This window comes from Vidua macroura, chromosome 5 (genome assembly GCF_024509145.1).
Source record: "Vidua macroura isolate BioBank_ID:100142 chromosome 5, ASM2450914v1, whole genome shotgun sequence".
Taxonomy (NCBI): Eukaryota; Metazoa; Chordata; class Aves; order Passeriformes; family Viduidae; genus Vidua; species Vidua macroura.
In genome coordinates, this window is record NC_071575.1 from 5,389,088 (window position 1) to 5,416,100 (window position 27,013).

General features: G+C 42.5%; 1 protein-coding gene across 6 annotated transcripts in view; it reads left to right on the plus strand.

Moving 5' to 3' along the window:
- The first annotated feature begins 449 nt into the window (after positions 1–449).
- Positions 450–27,013, plus strand: part of WASHC1 (WASH complex subunit 1) — a 38,109-nt gene continuing 11,545 nt past the window's right edge. The window contains exons 1-2 of one of the 6 annotated variants that reach the window (XM_053976952.1): positions 450–510; positions 11,311–11,464. In XM_053976952.1, coding sequence (XP_053832927.1) covers positions 11,316–11,464 — 149 coding nt within the window. In that variant the 5' untranslated portion in view covers positions 450–510; positions 11,311–11,315. The other 5 variants (XM_053976949.1, XM_053976950.1, XM_053976951.1 and 2 more) reach the window with 5 other exon arrangements.

Sequence of the window (27,013 nt, forward strand, 5' to 3'; positions counted from 1 at the left end):
GGGTCAGGAGTGGAAGCCTGTGAGGAGCAGCTGAGGGCGCTTGGTCTGTTCAGCCCGGAGGAGACTGAGGGGAGACCTCACAGTGATGTTCAGCTTTCCTGAGAGGGGAAAAGGGGGTCAGGCACTGATCTTTTCTCCGTGGTGACAGTGACAGGACCCGAGGGAATGGCCTGGAGCTGTGCCAGGGCAGGTTTAGGTTGGGTATCAGGAAAAGGCTTTTCCCCCAGAGGGTGGTTGGGCACTGGAGCAGCTCCCCAGGGCAGTGGGCACAGCATCGGCCTGCCAGAGCTCAAGGAGCTTGGACAAGGCTCTGGGGCACACGGAGTGACTGTGGGAATGTCCTGCGCAGGGCCAGGAGCTGGACTCGGCGATCCCCGGCGGCGCCTCCCGGCCGAGCACATCCCGCCATTCCCTCACTTCCTCTCGGGCCGCGGCTCCGCAGGGGCGCCCTGGCCGGGCGGAAGTGACGCGCGCGTGAGGGCGGAAGCGGCGCGGGCCCGCGGGCGGCAGGTGAGGAGCGCGCGCGGGGGCGGGGCCGAGCCCGGGCCCCACAGAGCCCCGGGAGGGCCGCGGGGAGCCGGGCGTGGCCGGCGGGGCAGGGCAGCGGCTCCGGGAGCAGCTCCGGGGAGCAGCCGCGGCTCCGGTGGGTGCCCTTCCGCCGGGCCCGAGCGGGGCCTCCGCGGAGGGCTGTGGCCTGTCACGTTTGGGGGCCACAGGCCCAGAAGAGCCCAGCAGCGCCTGGTTAGGGAGGGACAGCAGGGCTGGAATATGGTTCGTTGCACGTCTTGTCCCGGGTGCGTTAGGAAGAGCATTGCCTGCAGGTCGAGGGAGGGGATCCTGCCCCTCTGCGCAGTGTTGGCGCGGGAGTTCTGTGTCCCGTTCTGGACTCAGCGCGTGTGACACATGGAGCTCCAGCAGGGAGCGGCGAAGCCGGTTAAGGGACTGGAGCATCTCTCTTGTGAGGGCAGGCTGAGGGAGCTGGCTCTGATCAGCCTAGAGAAAAGATTTTCCAGACAGGTTGTGGAGTCTCCGTCACTGGATATTCAAGGACCATTTGGGCGCAATCCTGTGCCAGGTGCTCTAGGATGGCTGCTTGAGCAAGGGGTTGGACTGCATGACCCACCGAGGTCCCTTCCAGCCAGAGCCATTCTGTGATTGTTAGGTGGTGCTTGGGTGCTGAGCCATGACATGGACTGGGATATCTGCCAGGCAGGCATGGAGCATGGAATTCTCAAGTTGGCGGTGACGTGCAGGACTCCTGAGCTGCACGCAGTGTTTCAGGGAATGGCAAGGGCAACGCCTCTTTTCAGTGTAGATCAGGTACCCTGTAGGGACAGACGGGTGATGCTGCAGCCTGAAGGGAGGAACAAAAAAAGAGGAGGAGGTGTCTGAGAGAGACACGGGGTTCTGTGCTGTGTGTTACGTGATTTTTCCTCAGAAAGTCGACTACTGGCTTGTGGTAGGGTTTGGGTGTTTTGTACTATTCCAAGTAGTTGTACTATTTGTAGTACAAATAGCACTTTGTACTATTCCCAGGCCAGTAGTTGTGTTGATTTATTTGTCAAATAAAACCATATTGTCAGTGTTTGCAAGTTAACCCAATTTGCTGATGCAATTATTCTTTTTCTATGTTCAAAGTAAAGAATGAGTTGGCCAGCGACAAGGAGACCATAGGACTACTAGAGCTAGCTGTGCACATGAAGAAAGGATGCTGATGGATGCAGGGAACATGGTGAATTCACATCCAGCAGTGATGGTCATTGACAGTATTTATTTTAGTAATCAACAGGAAATCCTGTGATAAGGTTTCCTTTTTTTTTTTTTTTTTTTTTTTTTTTTCTGGTTTGCTTGTGGAGGTTTTGTGGTTTGTTTGGTTCTTTTCTTTTTTGGTTGTTAAATGTGGTTCAGATATTGAATGGATGAATAGCACCTGGATTTTCCCAAAGACCTCTTTTCAAAGAGGAGGCTCTTCATCCCTCTGCAGAGGAGGCTAATTCTTGACTCTGTGCAAGTCACAGTGCAGCTTCCAACAAGGAGTGTGGGATAGTGCTGAATGTGGTTGTGGCATTTCACGTGGTTGAGGCAAATGTCAGCTGGGAGTTTGCTTGGAATGATCTCTTTATTTCGTGGACGTTGCATGGCGGGTGTTGCTGCCGTGATGTGCAGACTGGGCTCACCTGTCCTGGAGGTAGAAGTTAGACCTGCCCCCATTCCTTGGCAGTTCCCTGAAAGACAGAGCCTTCCTGGAGCAATGAAAGGAAGCGGAGCAAAGAGTGCTGCTCTTGCCAGAGGCAAGGCCTGGAAGCAAAGTGGCTTTGGCATGTCCTTGTAGGGACTTTTCTGCATGACAGTTTTCTGGGAATCAGAGGTGCTCCAGTCAGTCAACTTGCCCTTGCTTAGACTTTATTTTAGGAAGGTTGGCTAATAAGTTCTCCTGATATTTCATTACGTTTGTCTTGTCTGAGTAGTAAAGCTAGGATGTAGTAGCTGCCTGATCTATCTCTGTGTTCCTGGGATGCTCTGGGGGGAAACAGCCACACTTCCAGAGCCCTGAGGCAGAAGAGTGCCTGAGGTACTCCTAGAGCAGCACAGGCTGCTATTCTTAGCATCTGTCCTTCTTCTATCACTCCAGATATTTAAACTGAGTTTTAAGTCTTCATTCCTTCAGATACAAAGTGCTGTTCCCTCAGGTCGGGAGTTCTTGGGCCAGAAGACTGAAAGCTGGTAATTGCTGGGAACTACTCTGCAATCTGGCTTCTAGGAATACCAGGTGACTGTGGTTACATCAAGCTCAGTTTGAGGAGTGAAAGGGAAGGGTAGAAATTGAGGGCTGGGGAAAAGTAGTGTTGAGGTAATCCTGAAAGCAAGGCAGATTTTTTTTTTATAACATTTTTTTAGATTAAAAGTAATGTGCAGAGGAAGAAGAGGATTATGTCTGAAATTGTTATGTTTCCCATGGATGTGGTTTAAGAGATTGAAGGGAATCATTTTTATCACTCAGAAAAGCAATTTCTATAGTTAATCAGTTCTGCTTATACTCCCTCACGAGATAACCTTTCCCAGAAAATAGTTCATCCAGGTATCATTTTTTTTTGACCCAGCTTTTCATCAGCTCCTGTCAATCAGGCCACTCTGTAGGGGTATTCCTTCTAGCAAATGCGAACAGACTTGAAGACATTCCTTATTTAGTGAGTTCTCCTGTCATCTTCTAGAAATGCAAGCATTGCCTTTGCTTTTGAATGTATAAAACAGGCAGGATCTCATCTGGTCGCTGGTTTGGTTTAGTTGTTTCCTTAACTGAATGTCTAAGGCTTTGTTGTAATACTGCATGTGGAGCCTGGGGGCTGTAAAACTCCAGGACTTTGGAATGTGGAGGTGAAAACCAGGGCATTGCGAGTTATGGTTTGTGACAGTGGTTAGATCTGCAGCTGAGGTCCCTCTGCAGAAGGGTGGAGCTGATTTTGCATCAGAAAATTAGAGGGGAAAACTAGCTGGATTTTTTTTTCTTTCTTTTTTTTTTGGAAGTAAGTATTGCTGTGGTCTGATAGTGAGAATGAGAAGCTCCAGACATTTTGCAGGAAGCTCTACAGCAGCATTCTGGTTAACCTGGTTTTGGAGTTCCATTGTTTAAGAGAACTTGCTGCAGAGAAATGGCTCTCTAGAGGACTTTGCATAGCCAGGGGCTTCTGTGTACCTCAGGCATACAAAACCAAAGTGCCCCCATTTAGGAAATCAAAGGAGGAGCTGTGTCTGGACGATTGGGATGGGATTTTCAACTTTAGTAATGGTGTTTGTATAGTAGGTGTTGCTAAGCTATTTGTTTAGTCTTCCTTTATAATAAATAGTGATAGGAAGGTAAGGCAGGCAATTAGCAGAATGTTTGTGGTCAGTTGTATGTGCTGCCCTGGAATCAGATCAGTTGTTCATTACAGCATCTGTTTGTCTCCATTACTGATGAGAGCCAAAGGTGGCAGTCAAAGAGGGGGTTATCTGATTAACTTTAGATATCAACAGCTGTCTGTCAAAAGGAGCATTATGTATCCAGTTGGAGGAAATGAATTTCAGCCTGTGCTTAGAGGACAGGGCTTTCTCAGCCAGGTGATGCAGTGAGGGAGGCTGCCTGTGCTTCACAAAACAGAGCTCTGTGTTGAGGGGAAACATTGTCCTGAAGACAGTAGTGGCTGAGAGGGGGTCTTAGCTTATGGAGTTGGCAGGATTGAAGTGCACTTCTAAATTCTTTTGAGTCTCTACTTTTCAGATTCTCTTAAAAAAATATGTAATAGCATTCTCTCTCTGGAGAGTCAATGTAATTTGTTGTATCTAATCCATCTTTAAATGTCAGGTATTTTACTAAGGAGTTGCCACATGCTTTTCTAAAGCTGGGCTCTGAGATCTCAAATTTTGGTTCTTTCTCTTAAGCTTAAGTGGAATACACCAGTAGTGACAAACCAACAAATCTAAGTGGCTCTGAGTAGTTTTTTGGGTGAGCAGGAGTCTCCAGATTTCACCTCTAGTAGCCGCCACAGCTATTTCTTTCAAAGCAAAGTGTGTGAGCCAAAGGTGTTTTTAACAGGCTCTGGCTTCTTGAGAAGGAGGTGCCTTAAATGCTGGGCTTGTGCTTTTAGAAGCAGATTTTGACAGGCCCGTGCTTTCCCTCAGGTAGTCCAGCTGACTGTGAGGCACCTCAGTGCTCTGCTGCTTCTGCAGGGCCATGGTGTGATGTGAGGCTGGCTCCTTTCAAAAAGGGTTTGGCTGTTCAGGTCATCCCATATCAATGAACATTTGTGGGAGCAGGAGATGCCCTGTAGGATTCATTTTTTACAGAGAGTTTTTGTTGCTGGTGTTCTTCTGAGATAATGCTATACTGTAAGGACAGGCTGAAAGCTTGAGGTTGAGTAAGTATCCTCTAAAGCTGGAGGAGAGGAGCAGAAATGGCTTTTACAGCTGTGGCTAAAGTAACCTTGTGATGTAGATTGGGCTGTGGTGTGCTCCTGCTGCTGAGAGGGAGGGAGGATGATGGTTTCTCAAGCTTTTCACTTTCCTGCACCTGCCAGTTTCTGTGTCTGGGGAACTCCAGCTCCTCTGTTTAATTCACTCCTTGATAATGGGCAGGGTGGGACAGTGGAATGGTCAGAGTCATTGAGTTCCAGAAATAGCCCTGGGAGGCAAAATCGCAGCCAATGCCAAGCACTCCAAAGGTGGAGAAACTCCACTCTTGTCTAAAATAGCTACTAGAGGTCTTAAGACCAAAGCAGTAACATCTACAAAGGAGTTTGAGGGTGCTACTATAAGAGACATCTAGTAACATGAGCACCCTGGTGGAGTACAGCCTGCTACGGGGCCTAATTAGGGTCTTATTAATGCTTTCTTTCATCACTGCCTTCCAGCCTTCAGATGGTGATTAGACCTATTTATAGGGGCAGAGTTCTTTAATATACAGCACAGTGTACTTCTTGCCAATCAAATCAGTAGCATCTGCATCTTTGATTGCTGCTTAATAACATTGTAGAAGATGGTTAATTAAAAAATATAAATAGACCTTTCATCCTCTTAACTTACCAAAGTGCTTCTCTCCTGCCCCCACCTTGCTTCCCAAAAAAAAGAGTAAAGTTGGATTAGCTCAGGGACTGTGGTGAACCTCTCATCTCACTGCTGGAAATGCATCCTGCTATCCTATCCAGGATAGTTACCTCTTGTGTGCTCTGCTGGAGGACTAAATTTCATCCCCTCTCATGAATGTCAGCACAGGGCAGAATGATTGTATGCTGCATAATAATAGGTCTTGTATGTAGGCTCCTGTGCTGCATTTGAGCAATTTCTAGCTTTTGTTTCAGTGTCTGCATCTGTGTGAGTGTGTGTGAACACACTGCCTTACCCTGCCCCTGAACAGCATTTCATATGCAATGGCATATTTTGCTTTTTCAAGTCTCTTTTTAAAATACTTTTCTCTGTTTTTTGCAGCTGGTAAACTCACAGGAGTGTGCTTTATCTGTGGAGGGCAAGGTGGTATAATTAACTTTTTATATTGTTCTTATTTTTTCCTTAGAGGATTTAAGTCTGGTATTTTGTTGGGATAGCCTATAGGCAAGCCTCCAGAACAATCAAGGTATGACTTGAATATGCTAGCAGATTTGACCATGGGAAAATGTTTGTCCAGGTAAACATGGTAGAAATATTACATGTAAGAAATTACTCTCAGGGAGGAATTTGGAATGACTTCTCATGGTTAACCAAGTTATGGATGTGACTTTCCTCTGTCAGAGGAGACAGCACTTTCTGATAAACTATGCCCAGAGCCTGTCTGCTCCATCTTTTGAGTGTGTTTGACCTTAAACTGTAGCTCATTTGTGGTTTGGTCTGTTCCCACTTTGGAACCATACTGGTGATAGTGGTGTGTGGTGAGGGATATGCAGACGTGTTTTAATGCGTATTGCTGATCCCTGTGTCCTCACAGGTGGCTACAAGGCATTGATCTTTTTTTAGGATCCTACAAAAGAGGGTTAGAGATAGCCTGCCACTTCTTTTTGGAGATGTTACTGCCTGTGGGAATTAAAGGCCTCTAGTTTTTGCTGCCTTTCCAGTGCAGTGGCAGAAGCAGCAGCACAGTAATTGCTGAAGCAGCCATTGTAGCTTTGAAGTATACCTGCTGATTTTTTTCAAAGTATTTAGTCTCTCTTCTCCCCTGAGCCTGCTCTTTTCAGCTTCTTTAAACATGTTAAGGAAGCAGGTATTGTTGATGGCTTGCCTTATTCTCCCTTTATTTTCATAGCAAAGTACATGTCTGGTAAGTGCTTGTGTACAGCTTTACATTCTCCCTGTGTTAAGGGCAGCTAGGCTATATTTTTAATATTGCCTTTGTTTATATTCCTTTGAAAAACTAAAATATTTTAAGGTTGTGGGGTTGTTTTACTTCTAGATAATCATCCCAGTGGTCAATCCTCCACAGAGCAGTATTTTCTAATGAACTTATGGAAGTGCTGCTTCTTTTACAAACTCTGTTTGCTCTGTAACAAGTTCTTTTGGGCTTGCCTTAACATAAGAAATTTTATTCTTACGGAGAGAGGTGAGGAAATCAGGTGGAGTGTTTCTCTACCTATCCAGAGCAGTGAATTATATACTTTCTTTTCCAGGGGCAGAGCTCCACATGTCCCTCCAAGTATTAGACTTAGCTGTGGTGAGTGAAGAGTAAGCCCAGTTATTGGTTCCAAATGCCTGGAAACCCTGGAGTGCTCAGCCTGTATGTGTCCTAGTTTATGTCTTCCAGAGAGGTGAGACAGTCTGGTAGAGACTGATTCTGTTTCCCACTCCTGCTGTTTCTCTCAGTTTTTGCAAGTGTGAGTGTTGGAACTGAGAGGGAGAGAACAGCTTTGAGTGCGGAGGAATGGCCACTAGCCCTGAGGAGTTTTGGACCAGCTTGCCTGAGGTGAAAGGCACAGACAGCTTAAGGCAGAAGTGCAAATCTAAGCAGTCAGTAGCTTTAGTCAGAACTTCCAAAACAGAACATAGCACTTGGAAGTAGGTGATGCAGTGAGAAAACAACCTTTTTCTCTTTGTTTTCACTTTAATAAGGTAAATGAGGTTATTATATAACACCAGAGCATATTTGTCTTGATCATGAAAGTTGACATAGAAAAAACAATTGAATAAAAAATGGCTGGAGCCCCCACATGCTGCAGCTCTTTTGCTCTTTTCCAGAGCCTCTTTGATGACAAAAAAAAAAAAAAAATCTCTGTGTTGCTGTTTCTTCTACTTTGTGTGACCCATTGGTGGTCACACCACTAATGATTAAATCTCTTGGGTGATCTGACATCTGTTTTTGTGACTCATACTTTCTTTGGGCACATGTGTCCATTTCTCACTGTAGCATCAGAGTATTTCATGTCAGTTGTCATAATTCCAGCATTGCTGTACTTCCTAGAGAAACACACCCTCTGTAAGATACTGCAGTGATACTGGAACCAGTTTGTTGCTTTGCTGGAAGTCCCTTCTATATGTAAGATAGAAGCAGTTTATTTGCACCTTTGTGTTCATGTTACATGAAGGCTTGGCACCCATTGGATAGGTATAGAAGAGTTGACATATTTTTACACCCAACACTCACTTCTTTATTTTTTATGTACTAATTCTGATAGTGTAACATGGCAAGAAAATATGCTGCTTCCTTCTCAGTGCACTGGGGTCTGAGATGAAGGAAGAGCCAGTCTTAACTGAGTGATGTTCAGTCTTTGCTTTCCTTCCTGACTTCTGCTGGGAATATTTTAAACTTTTCCTTTTAAAATATTCCTTATTCCTGCAGTCTCTCTCTGTTAAGTGAAGCAATTCTCCTTTTATTCTAACTACGTGGTGGCCCTTATTCAAATTGTTTGTAAAACTGTCTTATTTCTCCAATTAGTTTGGTCCTAGGAGGTAACAAGTAGCAGCTGTAGCATGGGATTTTGCCCAATTCTAGTCATTTAATTGTTGCTGTTTTCCCTCCTCCTTGCTATAGAACTTGTTCTCTTGCACAGAAAGAATTGTCTCTTGTATCTGTCATTGGCAGTAATTTCCAGAGTCTGCCATATTTTTCCACTATTTGTTTTAGGAAAGGTGAGAATCTGAAGCTCCTTTGAGAGTCTTCATGGAGACCCTTTGAAGGTGATATTTACTGACAGACAAACTGTGACAGTGTGAGCAGGAGCACCCAGGGATTTTCCTGCTTTGCCCAGTACTGGGTGCTCCTCTCTTTGCAAGGGAGCAGTGGGACCTGAAGGAGAGTCTGTAGCTTCTGACTGTAGGGAAAGAAATGTTTTGGGAGTAGCTAGAGGAGTGCTGCTCCCAAGTGAGAGCATCTGGCAGTCAGCAGCCAAACTGAGCCTGGTTTTAGGAAGGACACTAGAATTAGGATTGGTGAGAGTCTGAGAGATCATACTGGGGCTGCATAATCTTATCTGGCCTCAAGAGGTGAAAATCTGAGCTTTACACAGGAATGGTTTTGATAATGAAACAAGTTTCAGAAGTTTCCTTCTTGCCCCTGCTTCCCACTATGTTTCATGACTGGACAATTACAGCTGTTTATCTGGCTGCAGTAAATTGGGTCATTGAACTGATTCGAGTTAAAAATAGGCATCCCAAACATCAGGAGCTCTGATGCAAGGGCAGAGTTTTGACCAGTGTCAGGGAGGATTATAAACTCCTTTTACTGCTAGGGCCAGAGTAACTCATAACCACATCCTGGCTGTGTTATCTAGTCACTTTATTCTGTAGTGACAGTCAAATAGTAGATTTGAAAGGAAAAGTATTGAAGCTTGATTGTGGTCAGCAGATCAGAAACTGCTGTCTCAAAATTAGCTGTACTCATCTCAGATTAGCTTGTATGCTTTACAGCTCTAAATAATAATTTCCTGTCTGCAGAGTAGGCCCAGTCAAGAAGACTAATCAGTGTGCAAACATTGCTGCTAAAGAGTGCAGATACAGAGTCTTGCTGCCAGTGATGCATGAAATGAAACAGAGTAGGTCTAGGCTTCCTAGACTGGCAGCAGAGCCAGCTTTCTAATGGCTGGGCTTGATCTTGCAAATTTGTTAACTGTGGAAAGGCCTCTACATACCCTTACATCTCATATGATTCATTACTAAACACCCCCACCAAAAGAACCCCAAAACCACTCAGCAAACTCCACATCCCAAAAGAATACCCTTAAATAACAGCCACATCACATTTACAGAAAGCTTTACCTACCCATGGTATCATCTTAAAGGAAAAATTTGGAGAGGGTGGTGTTTCTTAAATATACAGAAATGGCTGCAGGCAAGTCTAATCTGTTATCTCTTTGTTTTCTGAAGCAAGATAGGGAATTGAAGGAATGTGTGAAGACCTCTCTAATTTTCACATATTAAACTGGTTTTTTATGTTGTGGCTGTCTCTCTTCAGGCTCTTGATTTGTGAATTTCTCCAGTATGGGCTGTGTTTCTATGTCATTCTCAGCCTGCACTGCTATAGAGCCAGGAATGCAGGTTGCACACAGCACAGCTCTCTTGAACTAGCTCCTGCAGACTTCCAAGTACCTACCACACAGGGAATGTGGTGCATCCTGAGATAACCCTGTCTGTTTCTGATACCTTGGTTTTTCATCCTCCTTTGTTTTGCTTCTCCTCAGCTTAATGAATATTTTCTTATACAGATGTACGGAGCTCTGTGTGATGAAACCCTGTAATGAGCACCTGTAAACTGTTTTTTACAGCCTGAATGAGTAGAGACATGGACAAAACAAGTTTGGAGGGAGTTGTGTAGACCTAGCAGTAGAGTTTGGGTTAGAAAATTGTATGGATACTCTACTCTGTTCATTCTTTAGAATGTCCTAATAGTAATGTGTTTGTAGTTTGTAATTTCTAATGCAATTTCTAATGTGCTTAGAGAAATTGATTTTTTTCTCTTTATGTTCTTCCAAGTCCCAGGAACTTGTTTGTTATTTTTGTGAGTAAAGACATGGGAGGTGAACTTTTTGGAAACTGCTGAGGGAGAGGTGAGCCAAGGATGGAAACATGGGCAGTGGGTGACATTTCTCCTGGCTGAGCTATAGACCAGTGGTATTGGCCCAGCTGCTTCCAAAAGTGTGCATACAGCTCTGGTGTGTGGCACACGGCTGAAACATTTTGGTGACTGGTTAGGCTTGAGATATGAAAGGATTCTAAACTAAGGAGGCTTCTTTCAAGATAGTTACTAAGGAAAAATCCAGTCCAGAAGCAACAAAGAGCTCTTGGGTGTCTCAGAATGGAAGAACTCTCATTAACCTGCTTGGAGCAAGAAGGGGGTGTGTGCCCATGCATGCCTTGTAATTTCATGGCTTCTGTTCCTGGAAGGGCCTGATGGTGTGTTTCTTGGAGCAGAAGTGTAAGATGAAATACTGCCTTTGCTAATATGGTTGGATGACCTGAAATATATCCATGTGGAATATGAGGAAAAGGGAAGAGGGGGCAGGGTGATTTGTGATGAGTCTTATTGCCACTCTGAACCGACTTTGCTTCTAACTCTGGTCTTTGTTTTCAGCACAATACTGAGCAGAGATTTGTTAAGTAGCATGCTAAAATAAAATTATGGTTTCCAAGAACATTCAGATAAGCAAGAGAGTCTCACCTCACTGTAGCTGCCTTGAATGTATTAAAAATCCAGTATGTCAGCCTTACTACTTGTGCCTTTCTCCTCAGCTTACCAATTCTGTTGCAAATGCTTTCCTAAAATAATTAGTGGAGCAGAAAGTAGAAGTCCCTGAATAACTGCTGTGATAAAGTGGCAGTGTGTTTAATGTGTAATGACCTATTTGTTCTTTCCCTTAGGTACGATGGCCACAGTAGCCCAGAAGCACTTTTTGGAAGGGCAGACATACTCAGTGCCCCTGATCCAGCCAGACCTACGCAGGGAGGAGGCTGTGCAGCAAGTGGCAGATGCACTTCACTATCTGCAAAAGGTGTCAGGTGATATCTTCAACAGGTAAAGTGCTCTCCTGGAGGGCTGGGTGCTCAGCATTCAGCATTACAAAACAGAGGGCTGTAAGTAGGTTGCAGCAGTGAAGGGGAAAGGGCATTGCTTTGGTAAGCAATGGAAGTTCAGAAAAGAGATGAAAAAGGACCAGATGCACTTCAATATGAGTTATTAAATTTGAGTCTGTCAAAGTTAAGCATAATGAAATGGCTGCAGAGATTGCTGATAGCCAGAGATTGTTGGTTATTAATTTTTTATTAGTTTTTATTAATGAATAAAATTATTAATTTTTTATTCCACAAATTGCATTGCTGCTTACTACTTCTGCTGCGCTTATCCTTTATTCCTTCTTGCTCATGTTTTGAAGGGGATGCATTGTAATTTAGAGTATCTTGAAGATGTGTCTTTTTGAGTCATTGCACTTGAAGCGGTGAAGTAGAAAATGTCTCTTTGTTCTGATCTCACAAATGTACAAACTGTTCTTTGGGCCTCCCTTTTTGTGTGTTGGAAGGGCTGAGTGTGGATTTCTTGCCACAGTATCATAATCCATTGAAGTCCATCTCTTCAAGGATTTGGTCCAGATTTAGCACCTCTTGCATATGATCATCTTTAGGATTAGATATTTAAGATTGTCTGTATAGCAGATCAGAGAGATTCTTGTGTTTGCTTGCAAATGATGGTAGATAATGTGGTGCCTTTTTCTGTCCAGTGCCATCTTTGACATCTCAGTGCTCTGAGATGGTGTGGACTATCATTGGGAAGGAAACAGATCAGCATTTATCTTCTCATAGTCTAATCTGTAAAAGCACATGTTTTGGTTTCAGCAGATCCCATGACTATCTAGTTTAATTTATTTTGGTGTAAGCAGGGTCATATGATGTTCTGTCTTTTTTTTGAGTTTTGAAAGGTTTTTCTAAGGGTAGATTGAAGTTCTGTGGTTTCTGATAATGGTATTTTGAAGGAGCAGTCTCTAAGGCTGAGCTCAGGTTATCGAGGTTAAAAAGGTTTTCCACTGGAATAATGTTTGTTTGGGCAAGGGCTGTGTGTGGGCTGGATTAGATTGAACACAAGGTCTACTTCATTTGTGCTCTTCAAAGTAGGGGAACACTTCATGTTCTAAGGCTGGCAGAAGGCTTTCTAGAGCTGCCATAAACATGGAAAGCATTTCTCAGACTTGGGCCTGGTTGGCAATGCTGTCCCTCTCTGTGGGGTAAATGAAGCTCTTGATAGTACAGGAGTTGCTCTTTCTCTGTCTCTATTTTTCCCTGTTTTTTCTCTCCACACTGCTGTCTAACACAGTACCCTGTAATTTCCCTAGGGAGATAAGCCTGCTGCTTTGTATGCAAGTCACTTCTGAGTACTGAGCAGTGACACTGAGCAGTGGCTGTGATGCTGTTCCCTCACTCTTTGGTGCACTCATGACTTTTAATTGCCAATTTTCTCCAACAACAGAGGAGGCTTCATTGGCTTCTTTGTTTGCTTTGCCTTTCCAGTGAGGTCTTGGCTCTCTGATATAATTAAGAGTGATTTAGTAATTATGCAGGCATCTGATTGGAAGTTCCATGACCTTGGTTGTTCCATGTCAATCAAGGGGCAGAGCTTTCAAGGTGAGAACTTTGCCACTTAGTGACCTTCTGTCTTCCCTTTCCTGAGATAAGGCAGCTCTGTCTTCCATTTCCAGGAAGGAGCTGTCTTACCTGGGGAAGCTGGCTGTTTTGATCTGCAGAACAGCAGCTTGCAGTGTTGATGGAGAGGAAACTTGTTCACTGTGGGAGACTTGGCTGAGTGTGTCCAACTCGTTACTTCAGTACTACAGAGATGCAGATGTTCTGAGGTTGTTTTGTGGGAATAGGAGGATTGGTACAGTGCTTTTGAGAGTGGCAAGCCTCTCAAAAGCACTGTATCAATCCACCTGTTGGTGTACTTTGTTGTAGGTATACTTTGTTGAAGATGGAGTGAAAGTGTCTCCTACTCTATATGAAAAAAAGGAATATTTCCACAACCAGATCTTTGTTTCCATTTTAGCTAATCAAAGTTTCCGCTCAGAATTGTTGCTGACATGACGATTGAGTATGAACTCTTCAAATGAACATGTCAGGATGACACAAGAAAGATACCTTTCCATTTAGGGAATTAGAAGAAAATACAGGGAGCTTTCTTCCGCTTCCCCCCTTTTTGGGCAATTTGGGAAATAGCCCATGTGACAAGCCTCTGCCAACTCTTCTTTCCAATCATTCTCAAAGAAGCTTACTTGCTATTAACTATGGCAAGGTACTTGGTGAATGAGACTGCAGAGTTCATTAGTTCATAGACAATCAAGGGATGTGTGTGTGCAAAACCACAAGTAAACTATGGCTGAGACCTAGAGCATCCCCACTGGGCCCAGCCTTGGAGAACAGGCTTGGACTGCAATCAGGAATTATTTAGAGCAGGATACATCAGCTCAGCATCCCTCTCCATGATAACCCTAACTCTCAGGAGCAGAGATCCACCTGACTTTTTTTCACATAGGGAGCATCAAAGCTCTTGGTTGCTGGGCAATAGAGATTGATGTCTTAGGCCAGTGCTGTTCAGCAGTGCCTTCCTCTGAGGAAATCCTGTCCTCTTGGGGCTGATACCAGTGCTATGACAAGACCAAGAGGCTGCATCAAGTCCTTCTCAAGTTTATGCTTTGAAGTAATGGAAGTTTTAAGCTTGTGTGTGTTAACTGAATCCAAGTCATCAATCTGTTGTGGAAGCTGCAAAGATCAGATTCATTGCCTGTAGTTACTTAGATATTAATACTGCTTAAAACATAAATATTCTAACATAGCCAATCTGACATAATATCTGTTTGAATTTAACTCCTGGGTTTTTAGGAAGAGTTTTTGATACAGGTCACAGGAAGTGGGATGACCAGTTTAAACCCTCAATTAACAGTAGTCTTTCATCTATTTTTTTTTTCTCATTACTGGTGTTTTCTGGGTGGGAGATTGTGTTGGAATCATGTACTTTGGAGTATTTTACAGGAAGGTTGTTGGGATAAGTACTTAAAATAAGTGATGAGTTTAGATTTCCTGATATTCCCTCCTAGTTAGGTAGGCTAGTCCTTCAGGATTTCTCAGTTTCTCAGGAGCTTGTGCTGGCAAGAAATATTAATAATCTCTAAAGTTGTTTGTTTGCTATTAAAAATGTTCACTTTTGAGTAACAGATGTGTGGAAAGTTGTTTTTTCAAGTTATCTCATGGAATGTTACTGTAGTAGAAAGAAATCAAATGCTTGGGATTGTAAGGTTGTTATTAAGGTCCAGGATTTGCCTGTAATCCAACCCCAAGTTGTCCTGTGTACAAAATTTCCCATCCTTATATTTCTTTTTTTTTCAGTTTATGGAAAAATTTCTGGTTGTTATTTTTTAAAATCTTTATTCAGTGTCTTTTGCTTGTCTGGAATAATACTTTGCTAAACCAGTGTATCCTCTTTCCTCCCCAGCTGGATTTGAACTAATTTCATATTACATATTTGAAAAGGGCTTTAATATTATGCAAAAGTTTAACTGAGAGCTGCACTTCTAAAAACCATAGCTGGAAAACAAAAGCACTGTGGAAATGCTGTTCAGGGTGGGAAAGAAATCTGGTAAGGCTGTGATAAGGAAGGTAAGGAGTAGCTGGCTGGGCAGCAGAGCCTTAAGGGATGTTTATGACAGGAGCAGAGCTGAGATGTGAATAGTTCTGAAATTGAAAATACCAACAAAATCTTAATTGTGAGGTACATTTGTGTGTTTTAAAGACCTCCTTGTTTTAAACCTACTACTGTGATTAGTCATGATCATCAGTAATGGAAGTGGGGACTAGTACTTCAGTGTAAATGTATTTAATTTAGGAGGTCTGTGGAATGGAAACTTGCCAAGAGGGTTCTTGCTGCAAGCTGTACTGTGTTCTTTGTTGTGCAGAGGGGCTCTGGGATGCAGCTTGGAGCTTGGACACTGCATTGTGTGTGTTCCTCTGCTGGCTGCAAGGGTTGATCTTTCTAGGAAGAGAGCAGGAGAGTTTACACCAAGAGACGTGCTGTAGCCCAGGGAATCATTTTTTCTCCAGTTCATTTGAGAGTGTTGTGACTCTTGTTTAACAACTAGGTGCCTCATGGTACTTTGACGTTGTCCCAGAGGTCATCTGAAAGAGCGTGCTAGGTCTAGTTTTGTTTCAGGTACCTCTCTTGAGAGGCTGTAGGAGCAGTCATTTGCTGCCAGGAAGATGAAGCAGAAGCAGTGAGGTAAAGAGTGAATGGAGTGTCCTGCAGACATGAGGAAATGGAGAACGGGGACATTTTGCCTGTAGCTGGTTGTTTTTCTTGTAGATGGATGTCCAAGTAATGTGGATTTATTTTCCTCTTAAGTGTAGCACACGCTTTGTAAGGCACCATTCATTTGTTATGGCTGCCATGATCATCTTGAAGCTAACTTTGACAGCTTATGAAGATGTAGCTTCAGATAGGTTCCTAGACTATAGAAAGAAGACTTCAGGAGGTGACACGAGGGTGTGACCAGCATGCTTGGAAGGCTGGGAACAGCTGGTACTAGCAGGCATCCTGCACCCCCATGAAGAAGCAAAGGGAGTGTGACTGTTCTGCAAGAGACCAGGTCATAACTCTTTTTGGATGCTGCTAAAATCCCATAGCTTAAGGTCTTCCTGAATCTGATCTGTGCAAAATTGTAGGAGAGGTGTTCTCCTATTTCTGGAATTAGTCTCAAACCTTCTAAGCAAAAGGAGGCACACAACAATTTCAGACTTTAAGGAGCTCTTGAGAAGATTCTTTCTACTCTAACAGCAGTAGTGGAATATCTTGTGGAAGTATGAAACAGTTTGCTTTAAAACAGATGGCATGTGCAATAGGAAAGGCAAACAGTAAGGAGAAACTAAGGTAATTTCAGTACATATGAATTGTTGATTTATTTTAGTTCATGGGGTTTTTTTTCAGTGCTGACTGGGAAGTCTCTTGTTTGTACTCTGTTCCTTGTTGGAGAAAATTCAATATTGAGTAGCAGCCTTCAAGTTCTTGTGAGGTAATTTTGCCCAGCAATAAGTCTCTATTAATTAAAAGGATTTTGGCAAAGATCTTATGAACTTCCCCATCCAGAGGGTAATTCCTTTACCCCTCAGTCCCTGACTGCAAGTGGCTGTAGCTGTTATTCTCTGGAAATAGGCAAGGAGAAACATGTCATAACAGCAATGTGAGGCAATGTGTGCCTCACAGCAGAAGTGTTCCCTTATTTCTTAGCCCATGGTTTTGGCAATACTATTGCATTCTCCCACTCCCACTGTTCTTGGTACAATAACATCTGCCATGTCATTCCTTTATTACACAAAGTGATAGCTCTGCCTTCTCAACCAGCTTCAGACACTGGAGATTCACATGTGTTGGAGTAATTTTCTGTTCCTGTGGATGACTTTTGTGTACTCAGTCAGCCCTGGAGGAAGAGATTCAAACAAGTAATTTTGTTTTACAGGCATGACTTCCATTAGGGATCCAGCATGGAGAAAACTGTCTGGAAAATAACACTGAGTGGCTTGAAATGTGTATTACAGGCTTGTTCCTATGGGGGTTGCACACTGAGGGGAGAGTTGGGGAGGAACACCAGTGCCAAAGGTCTGTTCTTCACACTTGACTGGTGCATTAAATTCCCTTTCCATGGTGCTTCTTTCTGTCTTGCTGTGGTGCTGTCGGGTTTTGCAAATGGGGAAGGTTGTAAGGGTTTAGGTGTAAATGCAACTGACAGCTGAGACAGAGCAGTGCTTTTGGAGACAGGAGGCCTATTTGTATGTGCTAATGAAGCAGTTTCTGGTTTTCTTCCATCTACATCTTCCAGAACCTAAATTACCCACCTGGGGTTTCTCTGTAACACACTACACCATCCAAATTCTTTAATTCAGGCTTCAGAAACTTTCATCCCCTCCTCGAAATCCACCAGACAAACATTTTATTGAAGGAATTCACCATGCTGTGCCATTAATAATGTTTATCCCCTACTGTCTCTGGCCCAGCATGGTGAATTGGATTCCTTTCTTAATTTATCCAAGAATATGATCCTTATTTTGGATTAATGTGCATTATAAAACCAGGTATTTGCATTTTAATTTACTTCTAGGACTCTTGTTTTAGATTGACCAGCAAAGCTGAATCTGAATACATGCTTGATGGGCCTAAGAGGCATAACAAGACATTTCTTTTAGAAGAGGAAGGAAAGCTGTTGCATTTCTGCTCTGTGAGCAGTAGGAATAGCCTTCGGGTTATCCGTGACATATATAGAACATTCCAATATATATATAACATTCCAGTAACTCAGTACCAAAAAGCAAGGAAGTTCACGGTCTCCATAGTGCAGTTCTCTCTGTTGTTTTGTCTCTCTGTTGTTTTTTTGTTTGGTTTTGCTTCAACAATACTCTTGAGAGTGACATCCTGGATTTTGTTAATTCCAGAGTGAATTCAGACTCCATGTGATTTTTTTTTTTTTTTCCTTTCGAGGAAGGGTGGGTGAGAAGCTCACAACTGAGCACCAGGCAGGGTTTTCTGTCATTTTTCTAACACCCAGGCAATTAAGGGGATGGGGAACAAACAACAGCACAGCCAAAATCATGCCCTTCATTACACTTCATGCTTATTTTTAGCTGAGATGAGGGGTTTATCTGCTGTCAAAGCATTTATCATAAGAACATTTCATGTGTGTGTCACAGGGGTAGTGGTTAAGCTACTGAAGTGCATGAATTTACAGTTCTGGCAGTTTTGGAGTGGGGAAGGAGATTTGGAAGGTACACTGTACAAATTTGTTCTGGTATGACTGTGAAGATAGTGTTTCCATTCTTAATGACTAATTGTGAGTTAGTGCATGGGAAAGATGATTTTTAAAATGACAATGAGGGGAATAATATCATGTGTCTAGACCAGTTCTAAAGGTGTCTGATCACTGATGTGCCTCAGACTGTTCCATTGAAATGACAGAGAAGCTGTCAGTGCAAGCAGAGAGATACCTGCTTTTTGATGCTGTTAGGAATATCTCTGACTGTGGCCCAAAGTTTTCGGGGGAAGAGTAACTAGAAATCCCTCAAAGTAAGAAAGTGCTGTAATCACTCAGGAAAGGTGTTAGATGGATAGAGTGCCATAAAGAGTTGTTGTAATTTGTTAAAGAAGCACACTCAAATTAGCCTGTTGATGGGCATATCACAGAAGGTGGCTTTTGAGATTTGAGTGTGACTGCAATTGATTGTAGGAAAATGAAGAAGTAACACTAAATAACTTCTGTTTCTGAAGAGTAAATATTATTAAATTAAAAACTTCATTTGCAAAAAATAGATATGTGAAGAAATCTTTCCTTTAAGGGAAGGAGGCATGTTTGGAAAGAACTGTTAAGAGAAGTTCAGTTTGAAAGTAAAGGTGAGAAAGGGAAAAGCTAAGTTAGCAAGGAGGTTTTGTAACTGGCAAAGGGCTGGTAACTGTTTCTGAGGAAGTCTATGTTATGTAGTTGGACTTGTTTTAATTGTAGCAAAATTTTGGGTGGATCTTGGGAGTCCGCACTAGTTCTCACAGGATGCTGAAGGAAGTCCTTGTGAGCAGAAGCTGTGAGTGCAAGGAAATAGAAGAATTTTCACTGAGATGTAAGCTGTTGAAAAGTACAGGGATCACTGCAACAAACATGATAAGCAGAAACATAGTACTGAGTGCAAAAGAGAATAATGATCTGAATACTCCAAGTCATGCTTCAAAGGCCAGTTTGGTCGTTTACCAAGTATCTGATTACCACTTGAACAGGTCAGCACAGTGAGGGAAGACCACAGAGGCGGGCCCTTATTATGTGATCAAAGTCAGAAAGGAAGTAAGAGTTCTGAGAAGACATGAAGTGTAGTTGTCTTTAAACAGACATTTTATGGTAGCAAGTCTTTTTTCTTGGTTGGGCTTTCCTTCTCCGGAATATTCAAGTCCAATTGTGCAAGACAGCAGTTTTTATAGAGTAAGCACTAGCTTGTAAATGATAGCTTTTAGATATGTTTTATTGAAAAGGAGACTGAAGGGTTCAACTTGTGACCTGCAAGTAAAATTTAATGCAATTGCCATCAGCTACTTGGAAGTGGAGAAAATGTCAAGTCAATGCAAAAATCTTTATATGTAAACACGTGTCTTAAATATGTGTAAAGGCTACATTTTGGATCACAAGAAAGAAGTGGTGGTGAAAGAATTGTCAGTGAATTGTGTTGGTTCTTGCTGGCTGTAGTTTATTCTGGTGAGCATCAGTGGGATGGATTTGGCAATGGCAAGACGTTGAAAACGGCAGATGAATTTGCACAGGTGGCCTTAAACTCAGCAAATGGAAAATTAAGCAGCTACTGAAAGGTATGTGGTAAGTCCTGTGAATTAATGCAAAATTGCTCAAGTTAGTGAATAATGGACTGAAAATCTGATCTGCTGAGACTGTACTGTGAATTTGCCTAGGTTTTCTTTGTTCCAGGGAACAAATGATTCCACTCTTGGTTTCACAAGCAACCAAGACTTAATTAACACTTGGAAATTGCTTGGAGATCTTTGGGTCAAAAGCTATGAAGTTCTGAGGATATTTGATTAAATGCAAAGAAAAGCAGTGCTTTTCTCGGAGAACGATGAGAATGTGAACTGCTATCACCAGGAATCATTTTCTGCTCTGGAGGCAGGTGTGTTTTGCTCAGCATTCTTATTCTTGATGACAGTGGCTTGTTTTGGTGAGATCAACAGACTAAGAGCAATGTTTTGCTGTGTGCTGTCATAGTATGAAAAACCTCCATCCCAGTAAAGGAGTGGGAGCTCAGCTTTCATCATATTTTCAGCCTTACATCAGGGCAAGACCTTTAGAGATGATCACTTTATTGTGTTTTGTTACACATGTATAATTGAGTACTACTTACCTTGGTCAAGAAAACTCATTTAAAACCATTTGGAAGGTATGGGAGAAAGCTAGGAATAAAGATAAACTTCCTGACTGCCTGGCCAGGGGGGAGGAAGGCTCTGCAAATGTCATTCCTCCCACATGATCATGGCGATGTATCTTTGGTCAAGTGAGGCACAGCCTAAAAAGGCTGGGGCGGCTGCTTGTCAGTGCTCCTCTCCTGCTGTTGCTACCTTCAGGTGAAGCTCAGAAGAAACAGTATTTCTGGCTGGTGGCTTATGAATTTCTCTTGCAGCCCCACCTGAGAGAAGGCACAAATCAGACACTTGATCTGCCTCCTGTAACTGTTGCTGGTAGGGAAACTGGAGCATAATGTCAAATAAGAGTGAGCTGTGTAACAGAAATACTGTCTGTGTAGAATCAGACATCTGAGGAATCTCAGATCTTCTTAAAGGCGTTAGCTCTCCCTACCCCAGATACAGTTCACAACAGGGTCACTTGGGCATTTCTCCACTGCTTATGTTTCCTGTGACTCTGTAGTGGTACACATTTTCTTTTCAATGGGAACAGGGAGGAAGATCTTTGGCTAGCCTGAGAATGGAGCTTTGATGGGAGAATGAGAAACCTAATCTTTGTGTACACACAGTTGATTAATTCAAGGTTACAAGGTGCCAAAACACCTTCTCAAGCTATCTGCCAAGTAAGATCTATTACTTCAAGCAACATGGAAACAAAATTTATTTTTGACAGTCTTGTAAAATTCTGTCCAAACAGGATTAGCCCTCCTTTGACAAATGATGAAAAAAAAGAAGAACAAAACTGAAAACACTTAGGGTTATTACTACAAAAGATTAAGCTTCAATGAGTAAATACTTAAGAAATTTTTTCAAGGATGAGTGGAAACTCTAAAGATAACAAACTATACTTCACTAGTAACTTTTACTGGTTACAGTACCAGTATCAGTTACTACAACTCCTCTCCTCTGAGGAAGGGCTGAGACAGTTGGGGTTGATCAGCCTGGAGAAGAGATGACTTGGAGAAGACCTCATTGCAGTACCTAAGGGTACCTAAGGGGCTTATAAGAAAGATTAGGACAAACTTCTTAGCCTGTTGTGATAGGACAAGGAGTACTGGTTTTAAATTAAGAGGGTAGATTCAGACTAAATATAATGAAGACTCCAGCAGTATTGGTAAAGAACCAATTTTTTTCCATTGCTTCTTTTAGAAGTAATGGAGTTCTTAAAGTCATCTTTCCCAAAAGTTGTCACTGTGATGGTAGAACCTATGTTCTATGTATGGTAGAACCTATGTATATATTTTTTATATATATATATGTGTGTGTATGTATGTATAATATATATATTATATATATATATTTATTTATTTATTTATATTTATATAAAATATATATATATGTTAACACAGTTAATGGAGAAGTAGATTGACCAAAAGTAGCCTGTATAGTTTAAAGATCTAATGGTGTACTTTATTTGCAAACACAGACTTTCTGCATAGTATACACTGACTTTCTATTTAGTATATATTTCTTCTAAAAAAATGAAAGTGCATCTGCTTTCAGACCAGTCAGTGGTATGAGACAAGTAAAAAGCTTGGAAGGTTAAAGAGGAACTTGTTTGTGACCTTATTCTATGAAGAAAGAAAAGAGAAACTACTTTTCTGGAGAGGAGAGCAAGCTGCAGGGGAAGAGGGAAAAGGGTGCTGTAATGGTAGGTCAAAATTCTAAGTTTCCAGTTTTTACATAAACTTAATTCACAGTGGTGGGGGTGCCTTCTGAAATGAGAGATTAAAAATCAAAATGAAATGGTTTTTGTGTGAGAACATGACCTATGGAGAGTGATATATGCTGGATCCTGCTGAGGATAACCTGGCAACCTTGATCACTCTCAAATCTGCAAGACCATTCGGCATCACAGGAACAGGGCAATATGCAAATGCTTGAAACACCTGCAAATCAGGCTCGAGGAGCAATCAGAGTGAGATAAACATTAATTAGTATAATACCCAAACCCTTAATGGAGGAAGGAACGTTGATTACACAGCCTCACTTGGGACTTCTTTCTGTCAGAGATGGTGTATGATGACAGTTTCTGATTACACTTACTCAGATAAGAAGACTTTAAAAACTGCTTAAATATGGAGAGAGAAGAGCAGAAAGCAAACAAGTTGATCTTTCAGTGAGTGGTTGAATGTGTTTGGCTCTTCATAAGAGTATGTATTTTTACTTTTTGCCTTTCAAACTTTTGAGATGAATTGCCTTTGTGAGCTGATTTTGAATGCTTCCCTGGATCACTGTAAACCATAAGTCTTAGCAGACTTCCCTTCGCTCTCCCAATCTTGATCCTGAGATGTTGCCAGCTGCAGGGGCAGAAGCACTGAGCTGGAGTGGGGAGTGGGCTTCTCACAGTGTTCATTTTGACACTTGCTTTCCTTGTTACCCTGCTCCAGTACCAGCTGCTTGGAGCATCTGAGAATAAAATTAAATAAAACAACCATAAACTCAATCCTTTCTTATTCATGCCTCCTGCAGTAAAGGAGAAATTTACTAAAAGAATATGTCATTTAGCCAAAAAAAAAAAAAAGTAGCTTGACTTTTAGGCAAGAAGCCAAGGTTTTATAGAATAAATTTACTATATGTACCCTGAAGTTTAGAACGGCAATGCCAAGCATCCCCCTGCTATCTCTAAGGCTGAGAGCCTGGGCTGGGAGGTGACGAGAAGCCTGATTTTCTGTGATGTGTACAGTCCTCATTTAAGGAAAAAGTAATTTAATACTTCATCTGCCTTATCCTCCTGGGCAACTTCATTTCTCATTCTGCTCTGTAATGTTCTTTCTCCTTGGTTGATCGCTTACTTTTATACTTCAGACATGAAAATGAAGTTCTTTGGTATTCTAGAGAGGTTTGCTCCAGCCTCTGTTTCCTAACCTTTCTCGTTCACCTTGGTGTGCAGCTTGCCTATCCTCTCCCATTTCAGAAGTTTTGTCATTCCTGTCAATTTTGGGTGATGTGGATGTTTAACATAGCAAACAGTCTCTGGCTGCTGTGATGCTTCCTTACAGCTGAATTCTGTCTTTCTCAGACACCGGTCTTGGAATCTGTCGGTCTATCTTTAAACCTTCACTGATTTTAAACTTCTTTTTCTGTTGCTGTCTGATCCTTACCAAGAAAATTGCCTGTAAAATGGAGAGTGGCTTAAACGCAGCAGGATGAGGACTTTAGGACAAAGGAGAAACAAGAGCTAAGTTGGGGTGAAGTGCAGAGGGCTTGAGGGCAAAAATATTTCAGAGGGACAAGAGAAAGTGAAAGCTTGAATCAAAGCAGCTGAAAGGTTGGCTTTAATATCTGCTTAGATCAAAAAATAAAAGTTTGTATGGATTAAGAGATAATCCACTAGATAGATTTAATCTGCCACATGTATTGCTTCCCCAAAGAAAAGCACTGGGAGGGGAAGATTGATTTGGCTCAGTGCCTAGCATTTGAAGGTAGGTGATGTATTCTCCTTTTTTCACAGACCCCCCCTTTCATTGAATGAAGCACATCCTGCTGAAAGGGAGGGGCTGTCACTGTAGCCTCCCGCTCCTTTGCAGCTCCAATGTCATATTGAATTTAACTAAAGGCGTTTCTCAAGCAGAAAAAAGCACCGAGAGCAAAATAACACAGCAATGATTAAGAATACAGGCATGGGGTAGGTTCAGATGCTCATGGTGTTTTTGTCTGCCTGAGCAATTGGTTCTGAGAGGCAGTATTGGGCAATTTTATTTACACTTAATCCCTCTTGTCCTAATTGTCCTTGTCTTCCCTTTAATGGAAGTTAAGGTCTGAATGCCACCTTTCCTCCAGCACTGCCCCTGAAATCCTTGGCCATATCCCTCCATCCCTTCCTTCCTGTTTCCTTTCTGTACAAAAACTGGTTGAGTCCTTTGAGTAAGTTCAGCTTCCACAGCAGTAGAAATAGTTGATCAAACATGAGGGGTTTTTCTCCATGTATTTTTTCTGGCAAGATATATGGTGTTTTATGTCTTCTAACTAACACATGCAGCTGTATCTTGAACTGTTCATGCTAACAGTCATGCACTTCTAGGAGCCTGTACACATGCTGGAATTTGGATTGGATGGATTGAGGGGGTTTAATTTTTATTTCAAAGTTACCTTGTTCAGCAACAAATAAATTAATTCGGTAGACTGATATGTATTCCATCTGTGTTGTGGGCCTGCATCTGTACCACCTCAGGTGAATGTTTTTTGCAGATTTTATAAGGTCAGTGGGATTTGGCCTGTCAAATCCTAAAGCAGGAGATAACAGGAGAATGTACAGAGAGCCTCAGAGAAGATCCATCATGGTTTGAAACACCTGAGCTGGCATTGGACAACTTCCTCAGCTTGTGCTGGGAGCAGGCTGTCTGCCTGATACGGTCTCCTTTCAGTGATGATATTTGGTGGGCAGTGGGGTTGAATGTCTCCCCTCTTTTTTTTTTTTTTTTTTTTTTTTTTTTCTCCTCTGACTGAGGGGAAGAGGTTGGTACCTGGTGAAGCACTGGGGGGATACTGTAGGGCAGGAAAGGGAGTGAAGGAGGTGTTTGACTGCCTCACTGGGCCCACTCACATTCATGAAGTAAAAGGGACGAGAACACTTACTGGTTTCCAGGCCTGAGCTTGCATAACTATTTGCTTAGCACTCCCTTCTGGGAGAGAAACATGTGCCTTGTCAGATCCTGAAAATTGTGTCTGGAAGTCAGCAGGGTACTGGCTAAAAGGCAATTGATACCTCGCTTTTATTTGGAGCTTCAGGAAAGCTTTGTGGAGTTCTCCTAGGAGAGAGGTCTACTCTCAGGTGAGAGAGAAAATTGCATCATTGATTTGAGGGAGAGCAGCAAAGCAGAAATAAATGACTAGATTTTTTCAGCTTTGAAGGAAGTAAAAATAGTTAGATGCCCCTAGGGAGCAGTACTGGAAATAGTGTCAATCAATACAATTATGAAACCTCTAGAAAAGAGGTGAACTGTGAGGTGGGAAAATTTGCTGGTGAGAGCAGTTAGGAAGGATTTAGGTCCTTCAGAGGCATCTCACACTTGAACAAAACAAGGCAATGGGACAGCCCTATGACACATGAAATTTGCTGCAGATAGGTGCTAGGAAAGGAACACACTGAAAGGAACAACAGAAACTACTCTGAGAACCTATGAAGTGTAGAAGTGATAAGAACTTACTGCACTGAGGCAGAGGGAGGGTGTAAGAAGGAAATCATGAACAGATTTGTACTCAGTGTTGGTACAAAATACAAGCTGTTAGACTGTGTTTAAAATAAAATGGGGTAGTGGAAAATAGTTCTGAGAGAGAGAATCTCATAAGGTTCAATTTTGCTCATCTCCCACTCCAAGCAGAATAAGGTAGAAACAGGTTGTGTGCTATCATGCCATATGCATAAGGAAGAATTTTTCATGCCTCCAGGAAGAGGAGAGCATGGCTATAAACAAACAAAAATACTTGAAGTATAAAGAAAGTGAGGTTTTTTTCAGAATGGTACAAGGAGAATAGGCTGCTTGTTCTTGCTGTTTTTCACCATCTGCATTGAGGGGGGGGCTTTATATTTCTATACTATAATAGAGAAAGTGAAAATACTGGAAAAGATGGATTTGGTACAGTTTGAAATTGGGAATCATGGATCACTGATGATCTCAAATTCATTACTGAAGGGAATTAGACAAAGCAGAAAAAGAGCATGAGAGCTTTCTCCTCAAAAGCAAAGAGAGACTCTTGGTGAAATTTAAAGGCAATACTTGAGATTGCTTTTTACCGGCACAGAATGATCCAATGGAACTGGGGTGAAAGTTCAGAAGATTTTTCAGCTTTTGACCTTGTAGCTGGGGAGAATCTGCTGGTTATGCATGGGGATGGAGGCCTCTTTGAGAAGGTGACTCCATCATTAGCTGTAGCTGATGCCTGCTCCCAGCATCCCTCCTAACCTCTGACTGGACCTGTGTGACAGTTCCAGCAGCACGGCAGCCACTCTGCACGGCATGGAGGCTGTTTCAGTCGTGCCCCTGGCTGCCAGGTGGGAAAGAAATATGCCCACCATGTGAATGCAGAGGTATTTAACCAATGACTGCTCTCCACTGCTGCCATGGAGTGCTTTTCACCTCAGTCCCACAGCATTCTGATACCATAGTGGTATGGTTTATCTGCAGCTGGCAACTTTAGCACCACACAGCCCTTTGCTCAGCCTACTCCCTGCAGGGTGGGGGAAGGAGAACTAAAAGGGTAAAAGTGAGAAAATTAATGGGTTGAGATAAAACCAGTGAAATTATTGAAATATAATAATAATAATGTAATGTAAAGGAAAATAACAAAGAAGAGAAATACAACACAAAGACAAGTGATGCAAATAAAAACAATTGCTCATCACCAACTTGATGAAGCTTGTCCAGTCCACGAGCAGTGGACCCCAGCCAACTTTCTCCCTAGTTTATATGCTGAGCATGATGCCATATGGTCTGGAACATCCCTTGGGTCAGTTGGGATCAGGTGTCCTGGCTGTGTCCCCTCCCAATTCCTTGTGGTGGGGTGAGAGGCAGAAAAGGCCTCTGTCTAAGCTCTGCTGAGCAGCAATTAAATCATCCCTGTGTTATCAACACTATGTCTGTTGATAGTTTTCCA